The 20,147-nt window shown below is 41.8% G+C and overlaps 1 protein-coding gene across 3 annotated transcripts in view; it reads left to right on the forward strand.

Moving 5' to 3' along the window:
• Window positions 1–20,147, forward strand: part of DCLK1 (doublecortin like kinase 1) — a 322,579-nt gene that overhangs the window by 152,725 nt on the left and 149,707 nt on the right. For all 3 annotated transcript variants that reach the window (XM_012748076.2, XM_012748079.2, XM_020290423.2), the window contains exon 4: window positions 12,604–12,703. In XM_012748076.2, coding sequence (XP_012603530.1) covers window positions 12,604–12,703 — 100 coding nt within the window. The remainder of the gene's footprint in view (window positions 1–12,603; window positions 12,704–20,147) is intronic.

A 20,147-nucleotide genomic window follows, 5' to 3' on the forward strand; every position in this document is an offset into this window, starting at 1 on the left:
CTTACTATTGCCATCTTTCTCTCTCAACCTTTCTGTCAGCTGTGTTTAGATACCTCTTAATACAATTATGCAAAGACAGTATTATTATTCAAGCAATTCCAGAGGATGTTTCCATTTACAATTTTAAAAGCTGACTTGGTCTCAAATATATTTTTGGAAGAACAAGTATTTTATCTAATAATATTTTCAAAGCCATGTAAATGTCTTTATTAGCTGCATTTGAGTATGGATGAAAAAAAGTCATTCATTCATAAAATAATTTTAGGATATAATTTTAGGTTGCATTTGTACTGTATATTACTGGGATGATTATAATCAATTAGAAGTGATTACACACCCAATGAGCAGAACACTGACTAATATGCTATACAGAATGCATGAGAGACAAAAGGCTCTGCTCTCAGCTCATTTAAAGAAAAACACTGTAAAGTTTTATGAGGGCTCCTGCTGTGGTGATGGTGGTGGTGGTGATGATGGTGGTGGTGATGATGGTGGTGGTAGTGATGGTGGTGGCGGTGATGGTGGTGGTGGTGGTGGTGATGGTGGTGTTGATGATGGTGGTGGTGATGATGATGTTGGTGGTGATGGTGGTGGCGGTGATGGTGGTGGCGGTGGTGGTGATGGTGGTGGTGATGATGGTGGTGGTGATGATGATGTTGGTGGTGATGGTGGTGGTGGTGATGGTGGTGGCGGTGATGGTGGTGATGGTGGTGGTGGTGATGGTGGTGGTGATGGTGGTGGTGATGATGGTGGTGATGGTGGTGGTGATGATGGTGGTGGTGATGATGATGGTGGTGGTGATGGTGGTGGTGATAGTGATGATGATGGTGGTAGTGGTGGTGGTGGCGGTGATGGTGGTGGTGGTTATTGTGGTAATGGTGGTGATGATGGTGGTGGTGGTGGTGATGGTGGTGGTGGCAGTGATGGTAGTGGTGGGAGTTATGGTGGTTATTGTGGTGATGGTGGTGGTTATGGTGGTGGTGGTTATGGTGGTGATGGTGGTGGTAGTGGTGGTGGTGGTGGTGATGGTAATGGTGGTGATGGTGTTGGTGGTTATGGTGGTGATGGTGGTGGTTATGGTGGAGATGGTGGTGGTAGTGGTGGTGGTGGTGATGGTAATGGTGGTGATGGTGGTGGTTATGGTGGTGGTGGTTATGGAGGTGGTGGTTATGGAGGTGATGGTGATGGTGGTGATGGTGTTGGTGGTGATGGTGGTGGTGGTGGTGGTGTTGGTGGTGGTGGTGATGGTGTTAGTGGTGATGGTGGTGGTGGTGGTTATGGTGGTGGTGGTGGTGGTGGTGATGGTGGTGGTGGTGATGGTGGTGGTGATGGTGGTGGTGATGGTGGTGTTGGTGATGGTGGTGTTGGTGATGGTGGTGGTGGTGATGGTGGTGGTGGTGGTGATGGTGGTGGTGGTGGTGATGGTGGTGGTGGTGGTGGTGATGGTGGTGGTGGTGGTGATGGTGGTGGTGGTGGTGGTGATGGTGGTGGTGGTGATGGTGGCGGTGGTGATGATGGTGGTGGATATAGCGGTGATGATGATGGTGGTGATGGTTCTAGCTTAGTAGTGGTGATACTGAAGATGGTGGTGATGATAGTGGTAGAGATTATGGTTGTGGTAATGGTGATGGTGGCACTAACAATCATTTTGGAAATACCAGCTTTATGGGATTTTCATCGTTAGAAAAACATCATTGACTTGAGACAACTAATCTGAATTATATAAAAAAATCCCTTGTAATGTCAAGCTATATATGCAGAGAAGTAGATTCAAAATAGACATAGAAATATTTAAAGCAACCAACTTCCATACTTTAATGTCAAGCAACCTCTACAAATATTCTTGGCAGAAGCACTCTTCCATGGCTTTGGGAACATTATTGTATGCAATCTGAGCCAACAAGCTAGTACACAAGAACATACAAGGCAAAGTGATTTATCTTTAGGTTTTTATCTCTCAGATGTATGCCAATACTTTGGATTATTATTTTCTCGCAAAACTTCTTAAAAATCTAATTTTACCAAAGGTTTCCTTTGAGAAATCAATGTAATGTTGTGTGTCCAGTCTTTCTCTTAGGGCTGTGGCACTGGGCATGGGCTCCTTCTAAAACATCTGCAGGAAGACTTAGAGCACCAGGATTCACTGGTTGTGTGGATGTTGAGTAAGAGTCAACAGAATTATAAGAGAGCAACTAGTTGCTTAAAATACATTTTTAACGCCTAACTCAGATAAACCCCGAGGATGTTGCCTCACACCGATTTGGTGGGTTGAGTTTCAAGCCTGACTTTTATGACATCACTTGCATATCAAGACACCTCCAGAGCACCTTATGCGCTCATTAGTGATTCCTTTCCTTTGCTCTTAAGTTTATTTTTCCTTAAACCTCTCCATTAATGGTGTTTTCTAAGCTTATGAACATTAGTAGGAGCATTTCAGAGTATCACTTCTTTGTCCTTCATCTTGGCTTTTGCAAGTGGTGACCACCTGAACACAAGAACATAGAATAAACTTATAAAAGAATAAAATTTTGAAAAAAATTTTGGAAGGTATAGTTATTTTTTAAACTTAAACCTTTTATGTTTGTAGATCATAAATTGCAAGAACAAAATGCTCCTCTGGCCTGGATTCAGTTCGTTATTCAGATCAGAGATTATTTGTACCCTCTTCAAAGAGACTACTGTGTAACAGTTTTCATTTTCTTGAACTATGCTGCTTTAGTTCCTTAAGTAGCAGAGGGACAGGCAGAGTAAGCTATTCTAAAAATGTGGTAGACAACAGTAAAGGATGTCCTAAGAGGAGAAACCAAACACAGTAATAGGATTGGTGTAGTTTTAACTTAACAAGAGACCAGGATTGGAAACTTTTGAAGTCAACTCTATTCTCCACACCTCTCTTTCCCAGAAAGTCCAAGAGTTTTTAGTGTTCTATTCTTAGATGATAGCCCCAAATCCCTCAGAGTGGTGCCCAACACAGAGACCTACCTGCTGTGCCTTCCTGATCCCAGCACTGTTAGTAGTAGCTCCTCATCCCTGTGCTCTGTGTGAGCCAGGCATGGTACTGAGCACTTTACATACGTTATGTCATTGAATCCTCATGGAAGCATTAGCAGCTTCATTTTGCATATGAGGAAACTGAGGCGTGGAGATGTTAAATCGTTGTCCAAGGTGACTTGCCTATTAGGCAGTAGGGCCAACGCACCTGGTCAGTATTTGTTACTAGAGGATAATTTTACACATTGTTATGGTCCAAACGTTTGTTCCCTCCCAAGATTCCTGTGTTGAAATCTTAACCTCCAAGGTGGTGCTATTAGGAGGTAGGGCTTTTGGGAGGTGATTAGGCCACGGGGGCATAACCCTCATAAATGGGATCATGGTCCTTACAAGAAGCCCCAGAGAGGTCCCTTGTCCCTTCTGCCGTAGGAGGCTGTGGTAAGAAAGCAGGTCCTTCCCCGACACTTGAGTCTGCTGGTGTCTTGATCTTGGACTTTTCCAGGCTCCAGAACTGCGAGCAATAGATACCTGCTGTTTATAGGCCACTCAGTCTATGATATTTTGTTACAGCAGTCTGAATGGACTAAGGCACACATTTTGTATAAAACAGGGAGAAATATTAGTATTTAAAAAATAGGACGAATAATGAAATATCAGTCATTTAGAATAAGTTGCAGTCCACTTAGGTACGTCTGAGTCCGTGAAAGATGGTGACGTGTTACACGTAAAGGGCGTGCTCCCCTGTCAGAGAGTATGTTCAGCAACATGGCTGATGTCCGTGTAGGCTGGGGTAACTGAGAACACCCCCACGGAATGAAGGCCCTTTCAATTCCATGTGCTTTCTTTCTGGCTGACCCAGCAAATGATTTGCTAGCATTTCAAGGAAGAAAGTTTTCTTTTTTCCTAATTCTTTAAGCATCAGCCTGTTATTCCAATGTTATCTCCTAGCCTATTCCAAATTTCAACAATATTATCCACTTTTACAAAAAAAACCTATCTTGGAACTTCATGTTTTAAAACTTGTAAAAAGTAGTTTGAGGATCTTTATTTCTCTCTCTCTGTTTTTTTATTAATACTTATTTTTTATTCCTGCATCTATTGTTCTTTGGCCAAGAACCAGAGTTTATTTAAAGATTTTTTAAGAGAAATTTCTAGCTGGAGAAACTATTGTAAAACAAAATATCACATGTGGAAGTTTATCATAAAAGAAATGAAAAAGCGAAAATGAAAATGTAAAGGAATGATAGAGAATGTATTTTTATGATAATAACATAACACATGTCTAGTGTTTGGCTATGAAACTAATTGTAGACATATTTTAGAACCAGCATCATACAAAACAACATGATTATAGAACAGAAAAAATTCATAGTGGTTGACTTATAATATCATGTGGCATAAAAACGCTCAGTGCTAAGAGTGGAGAAAAGAAGCCAAGTATGGAATGAAATTGGAAGAGGAACCTCCTCTCATCTCAGCTTTGGCAGGACGAGGAGGCCCACATGTGCCAAGTTTTAACTGAAAGCTAATTATAATGGTCACATTACGAATCGTGCAGAAAGAAGAAGGTTGTTAACTTGGCCCTTAGATACATAGGTGCCTAGATCTTTTTTTTTTTTTTTAATAAAAAAAGGCATAAGCATTCCTTTTTGGTAAAGAGTATCTCATTTAAATGTGAACAACAAAACCTGTCAGTCCACCATCTTTAACTGGTATCAAGAAAAATGAGAAATTGTAAATAAGTATTTAATGAAAAAGAAAATTAAAACAGAAAGGATATGCCCTGCTCAGTGATACCAGTAAATGGAATGAATTTCTTGGCTGTTATTTGTGTGATGGTTTACCATCCTTCTTAAAATATATTAAATGGTGACGGTAAAGTATTTTAGTAACTCTAACACAACGAGAGACACCTGATAAAGACACGGTGGCTTCTGTGGTTTCACATGTGGCCGGGCTGCGGAGATATCCCCTGTTCTGTTTGTAGAGGGCGCTCTTGTAAAGAAAATATGCTCACCTGGGCCCTGCTGAAAAACTGGCCCAGCTCCCTGAAGCCAGCGTCACCATGGAGATCTCATTCCAGGAAGGGGGAACGGATTCCACAGCTCGGCTCTGCTTTGGAAATGTGTAAAATAGCAGATGCTTTTACTGCCTTTGTTTGAAGCTCTGCCCTCGTAGAGCAACTCAGGCCGGAAGCTCAGAAGAGAGGAAGTCCATATTTGTCTGTAGTGTTTCCTTTCCCCTGTAAGCAGTCTGGTCTCCCGGGACGAGTGTGCACCGTAATGACAAGTTAATGGAAAAGATATGAAATTAGATTTCACATCAGGAGAGTCAGCAAAAGGAACATGTTTTCGTTGAGCTAAAGAAATTAGGCAAACTTCCTTTTATAAACAAATGTATTCTTGTTGGACATTCTTTTTATCATATACTATTAATGTACAATATATGTGATAACTGTTGGTCAAATGGTTTTGTCAACTGAAATTTATCACACACAAACGTCAGGGCATGTGTTTCTGTATATTTGAATAGACTTGTTTTCCTGCACTGGGTTGTAAGAGCCTGCGTTTGAATTCTAACTGACCTGGTTCCAAATTCCTACTGATCTTCTGTTTAATCTGGCTAGGTTATTTTTTTATCTGTAAAATGAGGATATTTGACTATTGTCAAATGGAGTCTGTCTCCTTCATAGTGAAAAGGATTAAGTGTAACAATGTGTATTGAAGATGAGGTGTAGTTATGCACACAGAACTGTTCCTGTTACCTCACACCTCCAAAAGAGAATTGTCATCTACACTTTATATCTTTTTCACATAATGACTGTGGTAAGACGTATTAGAACTAATGCAGAAACTGGTAAGCAAGAGAATTTCAGTAACTTGTCCAAGTTCATACAACGATTACGGGAAGTCTGGTCTGAGAACCCAGGTGTCCCAATGCTCGTTCAAGGGCTTTTTCCAGCACATCTGGGAACTATAATCACCCATGTTTTCTGAGATGCCCTGGGTATGGCATTATGCTAAGCACCATTTGAGATAAACTCTGATGCAATAAATGAAATGTTTTTCTTTGGAGTTAGATTTCCATATAGACATCAAAGCATTAGGTAAGAACTGAAAATTAATTTATAGAATGTTAAAGACTGTGAGCCATAAACAGATTACCTCCTTTATGAACTGTATATATTCTACACGAGATTTCTTTTCTAGTGGAGGATATTTCAATAGAGCACAGTTTTTTTAAGGGAATGCAAATCTTTGGTTTCCACTAAACTAAAAATTGGTGACAGATCCCAAGAGGCCTTGAGTTAAGACAAAGGTTCATAGAACTATACTTGCAGTATCAGGTAAATATACTTGCAAATGACATTTTACGGCATCATTCTATGGAAGCCTAATGGAAATCAGAGGCATAGACCAGGCCCCACCCACCTTTGTGTTAGTGACTAGCTTTGCTCCAATTCACTGATGCTAAGTCAAAGTATGTTTTTCATCAAAATAATAAGACTGGTAGAATCCTTATTCCCAAAGCAAGAGGGGCAGCATGTTGGTATAGTGCCTATGTGCCACATACTGTGTTTGCTTTTTTTTTGAGACAGTCTTGCTCTGTCTCCTGGGCTAGAGTCAGTGTGATCATAACTCACTGCAGCCTCAAACTCCTGGGCTCAAGTGAGCCTCCTGCCTCAGCCTCCCGAGTAGCTGGGACTGCAGGCACATGCCTCTGCACCTGGCTGATTTTTCTATTTTTTGTAAAGATGGGATCTCACTCTTGCTTAGGCTGGTCTCAAACTACTGACCTAAAGTGATCCATCCTCCTGCCTCAGCCTCCCAGAGTGCTAGGATTACAGGCATGAGCCACACCACACTGGGTCTGTGTTTGCTTTAAATTTTTTTTCTTTCTATTAGGTATTACTTTGATTTATACTCGTTTGGAAGTAAAAATACATTTGGGCTGATAAAAATACTAATAGCTAAAATTTATTAAGGACTTATTCTTGCCAGATTCGTGGGCTTAACTCATCTAATCATTAAAACAACTGATATGGTACACTGAGGCACGAAGAGATTAACGTCTAGTTTAACTCAGAACCTGGGCTCTGTTGACAATGCTGTGCTTTTGGGGACTAGTGCCAGAGCAGACATCTCTATGGTGCCAAAGAATGGCACCCAGCAAGAGATAGTGCCTCTGCCATGACTGAATTTAGGGTCTTTAGAAACAGGACTCATTTCAAAATAGCCAACTGGGGTTTCCAGTGCTGGTGGCAGAGCAGGGACTGGAGTCACTGCACCTGACTCTGGGCTTTGACAAAACCACGAGAAGTTAATGTAGGTTGCTCTCTGCTGAATTACTGAGTCACAACAGTACGGTAGGTGTTCTTTGCATCATAAGTCTGTAGACATATATACTGGAAAACAAGAGGTGAAAGGTGAAGGCATTCATGTCCTCGAGACCTAGCACAGTGGCTGGCAAATAATAGATGACTTATTGAATGATGGTGAGCGAGGGATAGTGGTTCAGAGCAGGGATGAGTTACTTTGGATTGGAATGGACAGAGAAGGTAGGGCTTGACTCTCCAACTGAGCCTTGGACTACAGGAGAGATTTGAATAGGCAAAGAGTAGATAGGAAAGGATACTAGATAAGAAAAAAAAATAATACAAAAACCCACATAAGTAGGAAAGAATAGCTCTTTTTAGGCAATAGGTAAAACAGATAAATTGGGACATATTTCAGGTTAGAGCATGGTCCATCCATCCGTCCATCCATCCATCCATCCATCCATCCATCCATCCATCCATCCATCCATCTAACAAATGCTTATTAAGTATCAGGCGCTATGTCACAACTCAAAACAACTAGAAACTTGAAAGGTAGGTTGGAGCCAGATTTTGAGGCATCCACAATGCCAGGCTCAGAAAGATTAATTTGAGAATGGTAAGACTGCCACAGAGAGAGATTCTGAAGGTTTGCTAAAGACGACTAGACTGATAGAATTAAACAGGATAGATTAGAGACAAAGGAGGTAGGGGGTGAGAAAATCCACGAGAGAGAAATGCCAAGGTCCATGAGTAGGAGGATGAGCTTTGGACTGACATGGCAATGGGAGAAGGGCAGGGGGCAGGGGAAAGGCCTGGGTTTGGGAGATGTCACAAGGGCAGAATCCATGTCCATCATGAAACCACGGAGAAGAGCAGGCCCTGGCAATACCAAGTCTTCTGGGAGGTCCAGGAGCATGACAGTTTAACAGGAAAGCTCAGAAAGGTGCTTCTCCATAGGTTGGACATCTCTTATATCTCAAACTTGATACTCTGCCTTTGTGTCTGGCCTGTATCTCATCTTGATGAATGCTTCCAACATCTGACACCTGCTGAGCAGAGATGTCACGATGAAGAAAGAGGTCCATTGTCACCATCCCCTTGTAGGAAGAAGAATTTTCTTTTTAATCCATAAATGGAACTTTTTTAAAAAGCTGGTAACTACACTGAATTTTGAGAACATCATATTTAAAAAGGAGCAACACAGCATAGATAAATAAAATCAGATTATTATGCAAAACATAGCTTTTCCATTACCCCTACCCCTTTGTAATCTCTGGATATCAGAATGTACAGTAACACTTCAAGGAAAATTCTCAAAGTGTATTTGTCTAGAGAAGAAGGTTATAAATCTTCCTCTGTTACTATTTTTTGTTTGATGGAATGCACTACAGGTACCTCTAGGTCAGTCGTGGAGCGTGAGGGCATGGATAATTGAAGTGTGCAGATTACCCCAAATCCATCTTTATTGTAACCTTGTGTTTAAGCCTCCTTTGCTGTCAACTCTTTTACCAAGGCTCCTAAGAAGGAGTTTTATGCATGTGAACTTGATCTACTGAGCTTACCTACCTTCTCCAGTGGCAAGTTGTGAGCAGGAAAGTGACGAAATGATGCAAAGCGGAAAACACAGAAAATATCAAAGTTTCTGATAGTCCAACAAATTATTTGATTTCAGTCACTGAAGATTGAGAGAGAAATGAATGCATGTTGCTTGGCACTGAAACGACTTCCCCCTGTCTTTTTGTGCTGGGTGATGACAGTTACTTTTCTGTAACAATCACTGTGCTTCTTTCATATTCTTGGAATCCTGGGGTTGGAAAGAACATCAGAAGTTCATCATGTTTCATTTTCCTCTTGCCAACAGAATTATGCCTAAACTATCCAAGATGGATAGTAGTTTGCTCTGTGCTTTAAGTCTCAAGCTTGGAGAGTGGCCATGAGGAAAATGGTGGCAGAGAGTTGGAAACTCTGGAAACCTGCTTGTAACATGTTGTAGGTTTGATGATAGTTGTTTGTCCAGGTAGCACTAGCATAAAACACGCGCATGTAGATGAGCAGGATCTGGTTAGTGATATGATGTTCTCAAATGAGAATGGTGGGAATATGCAGGAAGAAAAGATGATTTCCTTTAGAAAACAATATTTTCCATCTATCAGAGATTTGTCATCATGATGTTTGGCACAGAGCCTGGCACAGAGTAGGTCCATCATATGTGTTTGAGTGACTAAATAAATTAGCAACTAAATATTAATATAATATATATAATATAATGTAGTATAATATAATGTTATTAATATAATCAGCTGGAGAAACATCGCTGCCCAGGAGGAGTGTGGGTAACTGGTCTCTTCTTCGTGTGTTCCCAGAGAACACACGAGGGAGAGACCTATGGACGGCTGTCAGTGCAGTTCCAAAGAGAACTCTGTAGAACTGCGGTCCCCAGCCCCCAGGGCTGCAGGCTGGTACTGGTCCATGGGCTACTAGGACTGGGCTGCACAGCAGGTGAGCGGGGGGGCAAGCAAGTGAAGCTTCCTCTGTATTTACAGCTGCTGCCTCGCTCCCCATTGCTCACCAACCCACTCCCCAACCTGGCCCATGGAAAAATTGTGTCCCATGAAACAGATCCCTGGTATCAAAAAGGTTGGGGACCACTGCCGTAGAACACTAGTTCATATAATGCTGTGTGAGAAAAGAGTTCTGGAATCAACAAAGGTTGGAAAATATTGTATTTTTTTATGTCTTCTTTGGAGTCATGGCACATTTGACACCAAAGCACCAATGTGCTTTGGTGTCATTAGCACATTAAGGGTTGTGAGAAGTTTGGAAACAAAGGAACTAGTTTACATTGGATAAATTCAAATCTGTTTGGGCTTAGAACCCTCTTTTGCACAAAATCTATTGACCATGCACACTTTAGGAAATATTGCTCTTTTGGATTAATTGTTCACATTTTTGCTGAGGGAGAGATAATATCTTCTTCATTTTGCAGTTTGCAAACTGGCACATGGTAGACAGTTAGCAGAGACTTACATGCGTAAAATGAAAATGGCTGTGTAGAGTTGGTTGGGATGATGGCATCTCACATAGAAGCAGGTAGGCCACCGTGAAGATAAAGATGAATAGGGTTGGATTGGAGTCAGAGAGGGAGAGAGAGAGAGAGAGAGAGAGAGAGAAGAGTGAAACGGATAGTGGACTCTGATTTCAAAGGGCCTGTTTTTAATCCAAGGAGAAGATCAGAGCTTCAGATACCATTCTTAAAGCCCTTTGGCTCACCTTCCTCAGTGATTACAATGTTCTTCCTAAGTCACCTGTGTGTTCAAGCTTTCACAGGCAAAATAAGCACTGACAGCCACAGATTCACCTCATTCATGCTTAATGTTGGTTATCAAACTGCTATAGAAATTTCATTTTTAAACAGCCAAGTAATTATTTGGAAATGAGAGATTATTTGGAAGACGATCTGAAGCTCACACATCATGGCATTTAGGGACTTGAAATAATGCCTTGTTCTCCCAACGTCTCACTCTCAGTCTTACAGCATGTGTGATGAGCCAGGGTCATGTGACCAGGTATGACAGGAAAGCAGGACCCCGGAGGGGGGGCACACGGATAAAGTGGCAGACAAATGAGAGAGGGGCTAATGGTAAACACAGGCCAAAGGAATCTCCCACTCCAGAGACGTTCTGTCTCTGGCCCTCAAATGTCCAGGGGAAAATGCTGTTATAAAGTCTGTTTTATACAGCCCTGAATGGGTGCCTTCACTTGGCCGCCTTATGATTTGCCCCAGTGGCCAGAGGAAATTGAAAATAGATAGAAATCAGCAGTGTTCCCAGAGTTGGTGTTATACATATTGATATGGAAAATGTCGGACACCGGGATGCGGCCGCTTGCCGCCTCCCTGTTGCTCTGCATCTCTGTGGGCCAGCGTAGCGCATGGCCAGTTGGAGGGCACACTGCTGGGGCTGGACCCTGAGGCAGAGAGCTTCCCGGACCCACGTGCCAGAATGCCCCCGGCCTGTGTGCTGCTGCCTGTTTCCACACTGCTTGCATGATCCTGATTGGATAATTTTTGAATCCCACTGCTTGTGATTGGATGTTAGAGCTTGTTGTTGATTGGATGTTAAAGCTTGATGTTGATTGGATGTTAGAGCTTGTTGATTGGATGTTAGAGCTTGTTGTTGATTGGATGTTAGAGCTTGTTGTTGATTGGATATTAAAGCTTGATTTTGATTGGATGTTAAAGCTTGTTGTTGATTGGACGCTTTTTGAGCCCTACCAACGGTATAAAAGCAGGAGGAGCACAAGGAAGGGGGGGGGCAGAAAGATCAGAAGATCAGAAAATAGGAAGAGAGCTGTAACACTAGGTGTGCTGAGCCTGCCAGAGGAATAAAGGCTGTTCTCCGACTCTGTGCCTCTCAGTTCTTTCCCTGGTCAAGAGCTGTAACATTAGCTGTACACATTGCTGCAACAATATCACAAACACAATAGTACAGGGCCCATCCGAAGACAGAGCAACGTGCTTGAAAATGATTCATTTTGACCACCATTACTTGCAAAGTGATATTCAGCTTTCTTAAAGTTCTCATTGGAGAATACATTGAATCCAAAGTTACCTTTAGAACTTTCCTTTTGCATGACAGCAAGAAGGTGGGTGGCCTGGGCAATTTAAAGTTAAGCGTAGCTTGGGCGGTGGGCACACATACAGTTACCGTAATCTCTGTGTCTCAACCTCAGCAGTAACTTAATTTCTTTATTATTCCTTTAATAAAGAGTTGCACTTTTCTTTCAGCTAGCGGTAGGGTGGGTCTAAAGGAGATTATTACGTTCATATGATGACGTAAATATTTTTCTTCAGTGATTATCGTGTGCCTATGACGGCACGAATTACTAAAAAACATATTTGTTGTTAAAACCATATGCTAGCTTTCGTTGCTATCAGGGGGCACTCCGTCTAGAAGAGCGTGGCGGAGCTCCTTTGCCAACTGTGACTGCGTCCACTCTGTTATGGAAACAAAGGGCTCTTACCTCAGAGCCTATTGATATATCAAGTAATAAATGTGACAGTTACCGGTTCTATTTTCCTTATCCCGTCTTCCTGCAAGAACTGAAACAGAACATGTTTCTTACTAGTAACAGATGCTCGAACCCCTCTTTTGAAATTCCTCTGGAGAAGCTGTCCCGTGATTCCATTAGGCGGGAGGTGGCTTTATGCAGATGTCTGCTTCGGTGGGGGTGGGCGCATTGTTGTAATTGCTGTTCTGCCACCCCTCGCTGAGTGCCATGCTTTTCTCTTGTAGGTGATGTGCCTTCAGGACTTTTTTGGTGACGATGACATTTTTATTGCATGTGGACCGGAGAAGTTCCGTTACCAGGATGATTTCTTGCTAGATGAAAGTGGTAAGGAAAAAAAAAAAGTTCAAAACCAGGGGAAATTTGAGGCAGCTTTCCAAAATGAGCTGCACCAGGCCAAGATTATGTCAACTCCAAAGCTACCAAATCAGTTTCAGATCCTCACCCAGCATGTCTTTTCCATATCTTGAATTTCTTTGATTTTTTTTTAAATATAGAAAACAGATGAAATGATAATTGGAAAGGTTAAATCATCTAGAAGAATACATTACTAAAGGCTAATTTATAACCACTTAATTGCCAAATTGATGTTTTATAGAAAACCATGGTACACATTTCTACATTTTTAATTATATATCTTTCTCAAAATTTATGGCTGAAGGATTTGTAATCATCAAATTATTGAGTGTGTGTCTAGGCCCAGCTTTCATGTGGGCTCCTTTAATTCCTAACTGGAAATGTGGTTTTGTATCCCCTTTCCTTTAAATACTTCAGAGTTTGCATGTCATTCGCATTGTGAGGGTGCGTAGCTTCCTTCCATTAAGAAACTAAATGTGATTCTCTGTAATCGATAAAGGGAATGATTCCTAAAGAGGGAAAGACATGTCTTAGGAAATGAACATGAAGGGTTGTAACTTTTAAGAATGATTTTTTTTTTGATACTATAAATCATCTGGGAATCTTAACACTATCACAGGTTAAGATTATTGTAGCAAACGAAGAGACTCTTCTCGATCATATTACTTCCAATTTAATTAGGAAAATATTAAGTATTTATTGACAAGTCTAATTCTGTCTCATTGGAAATGGTTTTTGAAGTGATAATGAAATTTTGCCTAGATGAGTGTAGAGAAAAAGCAAATTAGTGAGCTTTTGAAAAACTAAATGGGCAAGACTCGAGCCCTAATGATCATAGGGTAAGTGATGTGATGTAGTGGCCTCACCCTCACACTGCAAATGTATGTTCACACATAGTATCTATATTATATGCATATATGTGTGCTATCAGTTATATGCATTTAAGAATACTACAATTATTTCATATTTAAAATGACTTAGGGTTTGTAGGGTGGGATAAGAATATGAAAAATTGTCTCTTTATCATGAAAACTTTCAATGCCCAATAAAAGTATATATAGATGTATCATTTAAAGAGATTTATTTTGGTCCAAGGAACCCAACTGGAAGCATGGTTTGGCATCTCTTTTTCCCTAGATAAATATTCTCTAAATGCATCCCATCTTTATCTCTGATAGGCATGCCCTTTGGGACAAAGATTTATGTAAATATATCATAAGTCCTCAGGGAGGGTCTCTCCCACCGCACCCCTTTTTAAGGGTGAGATAGCTTTCCCCTTGTGTTGAACAAGTGAATGTGAGAGTCAGGCAGAAGAGCTGACAGCACCGTTTTGAAAAAAATAAACTGCCTTGCCTTTCAATGTAAAGAAAAATAGCTGCTCGTGATAGAATGGTATGAGAGACCAGATGCGTTCTGCAATGAAAGTCCATTTGTTGCTTTGATATAGAAACAGCCTGTCAAACTCGAGCTGGAATACAGCTCAGTTTCAAATCAGCAGAGTGAGCCATGGTTCCCAAGCCCTTGAGAACCAGCTACTTCTCCCACCTGGCCAGGCTTGTGGAGCCCACAGTCCCCCACAGACAATGTGCTCTCTGCCTGGATGCCACAGCCTACTGCATGCACCTGCCACAATGGGCAGGGGAACTTTCTGAGAAGTACAATAGAAAACTGCCAGAAAAATCCCTTGCAATTTCCCCCTAGAGCCTTTTTCATTATAAAGAATGCACACAGATATGCCGAGTGTGTACACAAGCACAGATACACACGCACACACACACACACCCAGGACAACCTACCCATCTTTTGTGGTTTGGCCCTGTGAAAGACCCCTTCAGGCTACTTTTGTGAGAACTTTACATCCTCTCCCTTGATGCATATAACCATTTCTTGGTGTGAAACACATTTGCTGAGTAACGACGTCCTCCCCCATTCTAAAAGAAGCACGTGGAGAGGGAAGGGAGGGGGTCGGGTAGAGAAAGAATCTAAATTGAGATTTTACTTCCTTGGATGAACTTACCCTGCGACTAAATTCACACTTTGACAACTGCAATTTTCCTGTTGCTTGTACAGCCTGTTCCAGTGCTAATGCATTAACATTTGAATCATTTTTAAGTGCTCTGAGCACGATTTAGCCCAGCTTATCTGTACTCACTAAATGGTATTTGCACATCGATGCTTCATTGGGCTTGCTCCATAGTAGCTTCCTTAAAAGGGGTGTCAGCAGGGGGTGCAGAGATCTTCAGAATTAATACCCTGGCCCTGTGCAGGGCTGTGCTTGATTTAATGGTGCCAAGAAGGGGCCTTTTGCCGCAAGGCAGCACTTTTATTTTATCTTTCAAAATTAACTCAGCTCCCAGCGTGTTCAGGATCAGCAATAATACATCCCGCTAATTACTGCTGGGAAGGCTCCTAGGGACATCTCTTAAGGTCCGTCCAGGGAGGGGCTTTGCATTACAGACGTGTATTTCACGGGGCCAGGTTGGAACCAAATCGATACAAGAAACCGCAAGGGAGCTTCCTTCCTCCCCTAGGTTTGCACATGTAGAAAAATACGCCTTCCTTGTTTTGGTTCAGAATGTAACCATTTTAGCAATACCGTCACCAATCAGTGGAGTCTTAGCACCTTGGAAATGGTGGCTAGAGCACTAGAGATAGATAGGCCGGCAGATTCTTCCCCTGCACCGCTCGCTGTCTAATTTAGAACGATGAAAAATAGTCAAGGAAAATGCCAAGTTGAGACAGGAAGCTCAACATGATGTTGCTTTTATGTCAACGACAAACTGATGAATCTGTGGTTTGTCGCCATTAGAAAGTGACAGAATTTTGTTGAGAAATGTCTGCCTTGCACGACAGTGGACTCCTTGGTGATGAGCCTGAAACTTCATGCCACCTTTTGTCCAACCCCTCAGCCCCAGAGCCAAGGCCCCCCCAAAACTGCTTGGCTTGTTTCTTCACCCACTTGCCTCGCTGAGATCTGACCTGGAGGCTCAGCCCTGCTGGGCCTGCTACCTGCTCAGGAGTCTAAGTATCTCTCATCCTCTCTGCAGATTTTTCTAATATGCGTCTTGTTTTTTCACCAACCAGTTCCTAAGTGCTCTCAATTGTGATGTTAATAGACATTACTTTAAACGTATTTGTTTGCTTAGATGTTGTGTCAGTTTCCTAGGGCTGCCATAGCAAAGTACCACAAGCTGGGTGGTGTGAAACAACAGGAATTTATTGTCTCACAGTTTCAGAGGCCAGAAGTCCAAAATTAAGGTATGGACAGGACTATGCTCCCTCAAAGGGCTCCAGGGAGGAATCCTTTCTCGCCTCTGCCGAGTTTCTGATGGTCACTGGCGCAATCCTTGGCATTCCTTGGCTTGTGGCAACATCACTCCAATCTCTGCCTCTGTCTTCATGTGACCTTGCTCTATGTGTGCCTGTGCCCCAATTCCCCTCTTCTTATAGGGACACCAGCTATTGGATTAGGGCTCACTTTAATCAAGTGTGACCTCATCTTAACTTGATAACATTGGCATAGACCCTATTTCCAAACAAGATCCCATTCACAGGTACCGGGGTTAGGATTTGAACATTCAGCCCACAGTATATATTGTTGAGAGCTGTCCCGATTTCATTTGAACTTGGGTTACAAGTAAACTAATTTCTATTTGTTTGTTTGCGTCTGTCTTTAGAACATCTTTTGATGGTCATAGCATTATGTTTGTTAGTAGAATACATAAACAACAGAGGAGCTGCAACTAGGTTGCCCCCTCATCTTACCTTTCATAGCTAGGGAGGGTCCCTCACTTGAGGGAGCAGAGGAATAGTGTCAGACAGTCTGGGAATTTCACAGTGCACTTGACATAGACCCTCTTGAAATCCCCTGGACTAAGATGAAATGTACGGTCTGAGTGGTATAGGTGGTTGTATTTTTCATGGATTGAACTGCCCTGTCCAAAGGAACTGATTTATAGGTTGATGTCAAATGTGCTGGAGGTGATCTCTATTAGAATTGGCCCACAAAGTCCCTGAAGGTAGGGACTGTATTTATTCACTGGGAGTCCACACCACAGGGTTCTGCTTTGGACTCCACATGGTTTAGCTTGATGAGAAATGCCCATTTGAGCACGTTAAAGGTGTGTGGATGAAACCATGGGGAGCGGAGCCAGTGTGGCTAAGACAGAATGAAGATCCACAAGGATTCTAACACGATGGGTTGTACTAAGAAGATAAAATTGAGTTGGTATAACAAAAAGTAGTGCTCTAGGGTTTAAAAAAAAATAGGAAGAAGAAAAAGCCTGCCCTACAAGCTTGATTAGGAACAATGTAGTATTCACAGTAGCATGTGCAAAAATTACCTTTACTTGACTATAGGCTTAGTGTGAGACGTAACGTGATGAATGCCATTTTTTGGGTGCATTGTAAGTGTATCGCGTGCCATCCTGGAAAACGTTTCAGCCCCTCCCATTGAAGATAGCATATGTGGACTGAAACAAAAAATTGAAATTAAAAGGTATTATTTAACATTCACAAAACTAAGTATAGAAGAAATACAAATCAGCTTTCAAATGATTTTTTTACAAGGTTGTAGCATTTATCCTTCTGAAGTCGCTAGAGCTCAAAACTACAGTAAGACATTTGCGACACGATGTGTGGATGTGTGTGTATGCACATGTACATGCCTGTGCGAGTATGCATGTGTACATGCCCGTGCATGTGTGTGCACGTGTACATACCTGTGCGCGTGTGTGCACACACATGTATGTGCACACATGCCAGTGCTTTGTCTTTGGGGATTACCAATCTAGTTTCTCCTGGCACTAGACAGACCCGACTGAAGTACAGTGTTCTTCCTGGATATGTGATTCTAGAATGGACATTTCCTCAGTGTCTTTTATAGACTCCCATGGTATTGGATGCCCATGGTCCACTTGGTAAATGTTTCTAGAAATATTCCATCCTGCCCACTTTCCTGGAACATTTTTCCTAAATGAGATAAGACAGAAGCTGTATCAGGCACTGTTCACCAGGGGTCCTGATTGCCTTCCCTACCTCTGGGTGACAAGAAAATAAGGCAGAACCTAGAATAGTCGAAACAGTATTGGAATCATGTTAGAAGACGTGGGTCTCATCCGAGCTCTGTGTCTGACTTGCTGTGTGGTCTCTATATTTCCAAGCCTGCTTCCTATTCTGTAAAACACCTTTTTTCCCTGGGTTGTAATGGACTATAAATGAGATAATAAATGTCAAAGCACATTCAAAACTGTGTTCCTTATTACTTGGTGAATGATGTTGGTGAATGACACCTCAGCTGAACTATACCTCCTAGTGAATTGCAGCTGGACTCAGCCACACAGAGTCATTTGCAGGACTTAATTGGAGTCAGATGACACCAAGATTTGCTTTTTGGTGTTCTTTACAACCAGAAAGTGATTACTGTTGCTTTCTTCCACTCTTAATTTTTGTTCCTATGGTGGAGGTGAGAGAGAACTAAGGGTCCTTTGAAGATAGCCACTCTTCTCTGGAGGGAATCTCTGGGAGATTAAATGAAACCACATTTAGAAGAACTAGTCAGACTTCCAAAAATGGCAGCGTTCAGGCATCTCATCCCTTGGGAAACATCTCCCTCTCTCTGTGTCTATTTTGATTTGGGTCAGAGGGATCTCTGATGGCCCTCCTGCTCTGTCCTGAGGCTGGTGATGCTAGGAAACCAGAAGTCACTGGGAATAACAGAAGATATTTGGAGTCAGGACAAAGACCAGGCTTCCTCACAAAGTGGTTTTTGAGCCACTGCTAACAAAGCTCATTCATTCTTTTACTCATCCAGTCATTTATTTAATAAGCTAAGCTAATGTCCTATGTACCAGGCAGTGTGTTAATCACAACTAACTGTAGATAGTAACATTTACATAAAATATGACCCTTCTGTATTGACTTTTAATCAAATAACTGTAGCTAGTAACACTTACATAAAATATGACCCTTCTCTATAGACTTTTAGTATTACTTATGTCTAAAGATGTCAGAGGATCTTAGGATCAAGGTTCTGAACCTTGACCCAGAATATTAAATATTGCTAATTGTTCTAGTGGATTTTATCTCTTAGGAAAAATATTGTGGTAAAATGACTAATGGTTCATAATAGACTGACAGTTCTTTATAGATTTTAAGTTTTAATTGGATGAAAAGGCCAGTTTACGTTGTATCTGTAGGCAGATTTCTTTGAGATTCATGGTGCTTGTTGGTGCTGGAATATATTATTGTTTCAAAAGTTGTTAATTCTAGGAATATACGGTTCTTATTTTAAAGAAATATAGCTATACTGTTGAATAACTGGAAGTTTTTTGTGTGACATTTCATTGTCTAATTAAAGAAGGATATAAAATCTGGTACGATCATTCTTGATTGCATCGATTTGTAGAGTTCAGACTGATGTTTGAAATAGGGGGCTTAGGGTTTTTGTTTTGCATTTTGAGTAGAGAGACATTGGCTAAGGTGCTCTGCTCTTGTCAGCAAGTTCCCGTTTGACTCGTAGCAGTGGAAAGGCTGCAGGGGGTTCTGGAGACTTCCTGGATCACAGCTATTTTTTAACTCATGCATAAATATTCAGTGTTCCAGAACATAGCGATATTTCAAATTTAATCAACTGCAAAGCTATATGGATACATATAGAATATTGTACTTTGGAAAAAGAATCCAACTCAAGCACAGATTAGTTCTTTTGCAACAAATAGATCACTTCCTACTTAGGAAATTGAGGCATTCACTGTATAACACATGCAGTCTGTACGTTTTCTCGTTAGGCCCTCACGGGCTTCTCTCTGTTGTATTTAGTAGCAGTGACACATGAATTGTGGGTGTGGAAAACCCTACAAAATGTGGCATTGAATGTGAATCCTGGACACTAAGAGTCTTGGAGGTCGTCATCCAGCCTCCCCCTCAATGCAGAACCCCCCCACCGCACCCCCCGCACCCCGACGGGCATTCATCCCCAGCAAGAGCCCTCTGTTGGCGACAGCTTACAACATCATAAAAAGGCCAATTCCACTGTCCTCTAGCGCTGATTTTTAACAAGTTCTTTCTTGTACTGAACCCAAATTAATCTCTCTCCAGCTTTTACACAGCAGTCCTAATTCTGGCCTCCCGAGTGGTAAATGCCACCCCGCTGCCTTCCTACCCCCTCCCCCAGGATGATCAAGGTCGCTCACTCTAAACTATTTCATTTTCCTTTCCTCCCAGACTAAAATGCCCCTGTATCTTCCCTCATCCTCTCCCCTGCTTCCATTGTCTTTCAAAGGAGCAGAGTCTCTCTTCCTTCCTAAAACCGATGACAGTGCTCTTGACTTTGTCTCCTCTTTGTGGCCTCGCCTTATCAGTGTCCCTGTCCCGTTGTTCTTGTGGATTTGCTGTTTCACTGTCTCTTCACCAA

Source organism: Microcebus murinus, chromosome 13 (assembly GCF_040939455.1).
Source record: "Microcebus murinus isolate Inina chromosome 13, M.murinus_Inina_mat1.0, whole genome shotgun sequence".
Classification (NCBI taxonomy): Eukaryota; Metazoa; Chordata; class Mammalia; order Primates; family Cheirogaleidae; genus Microcebus; species Microcebus murinus.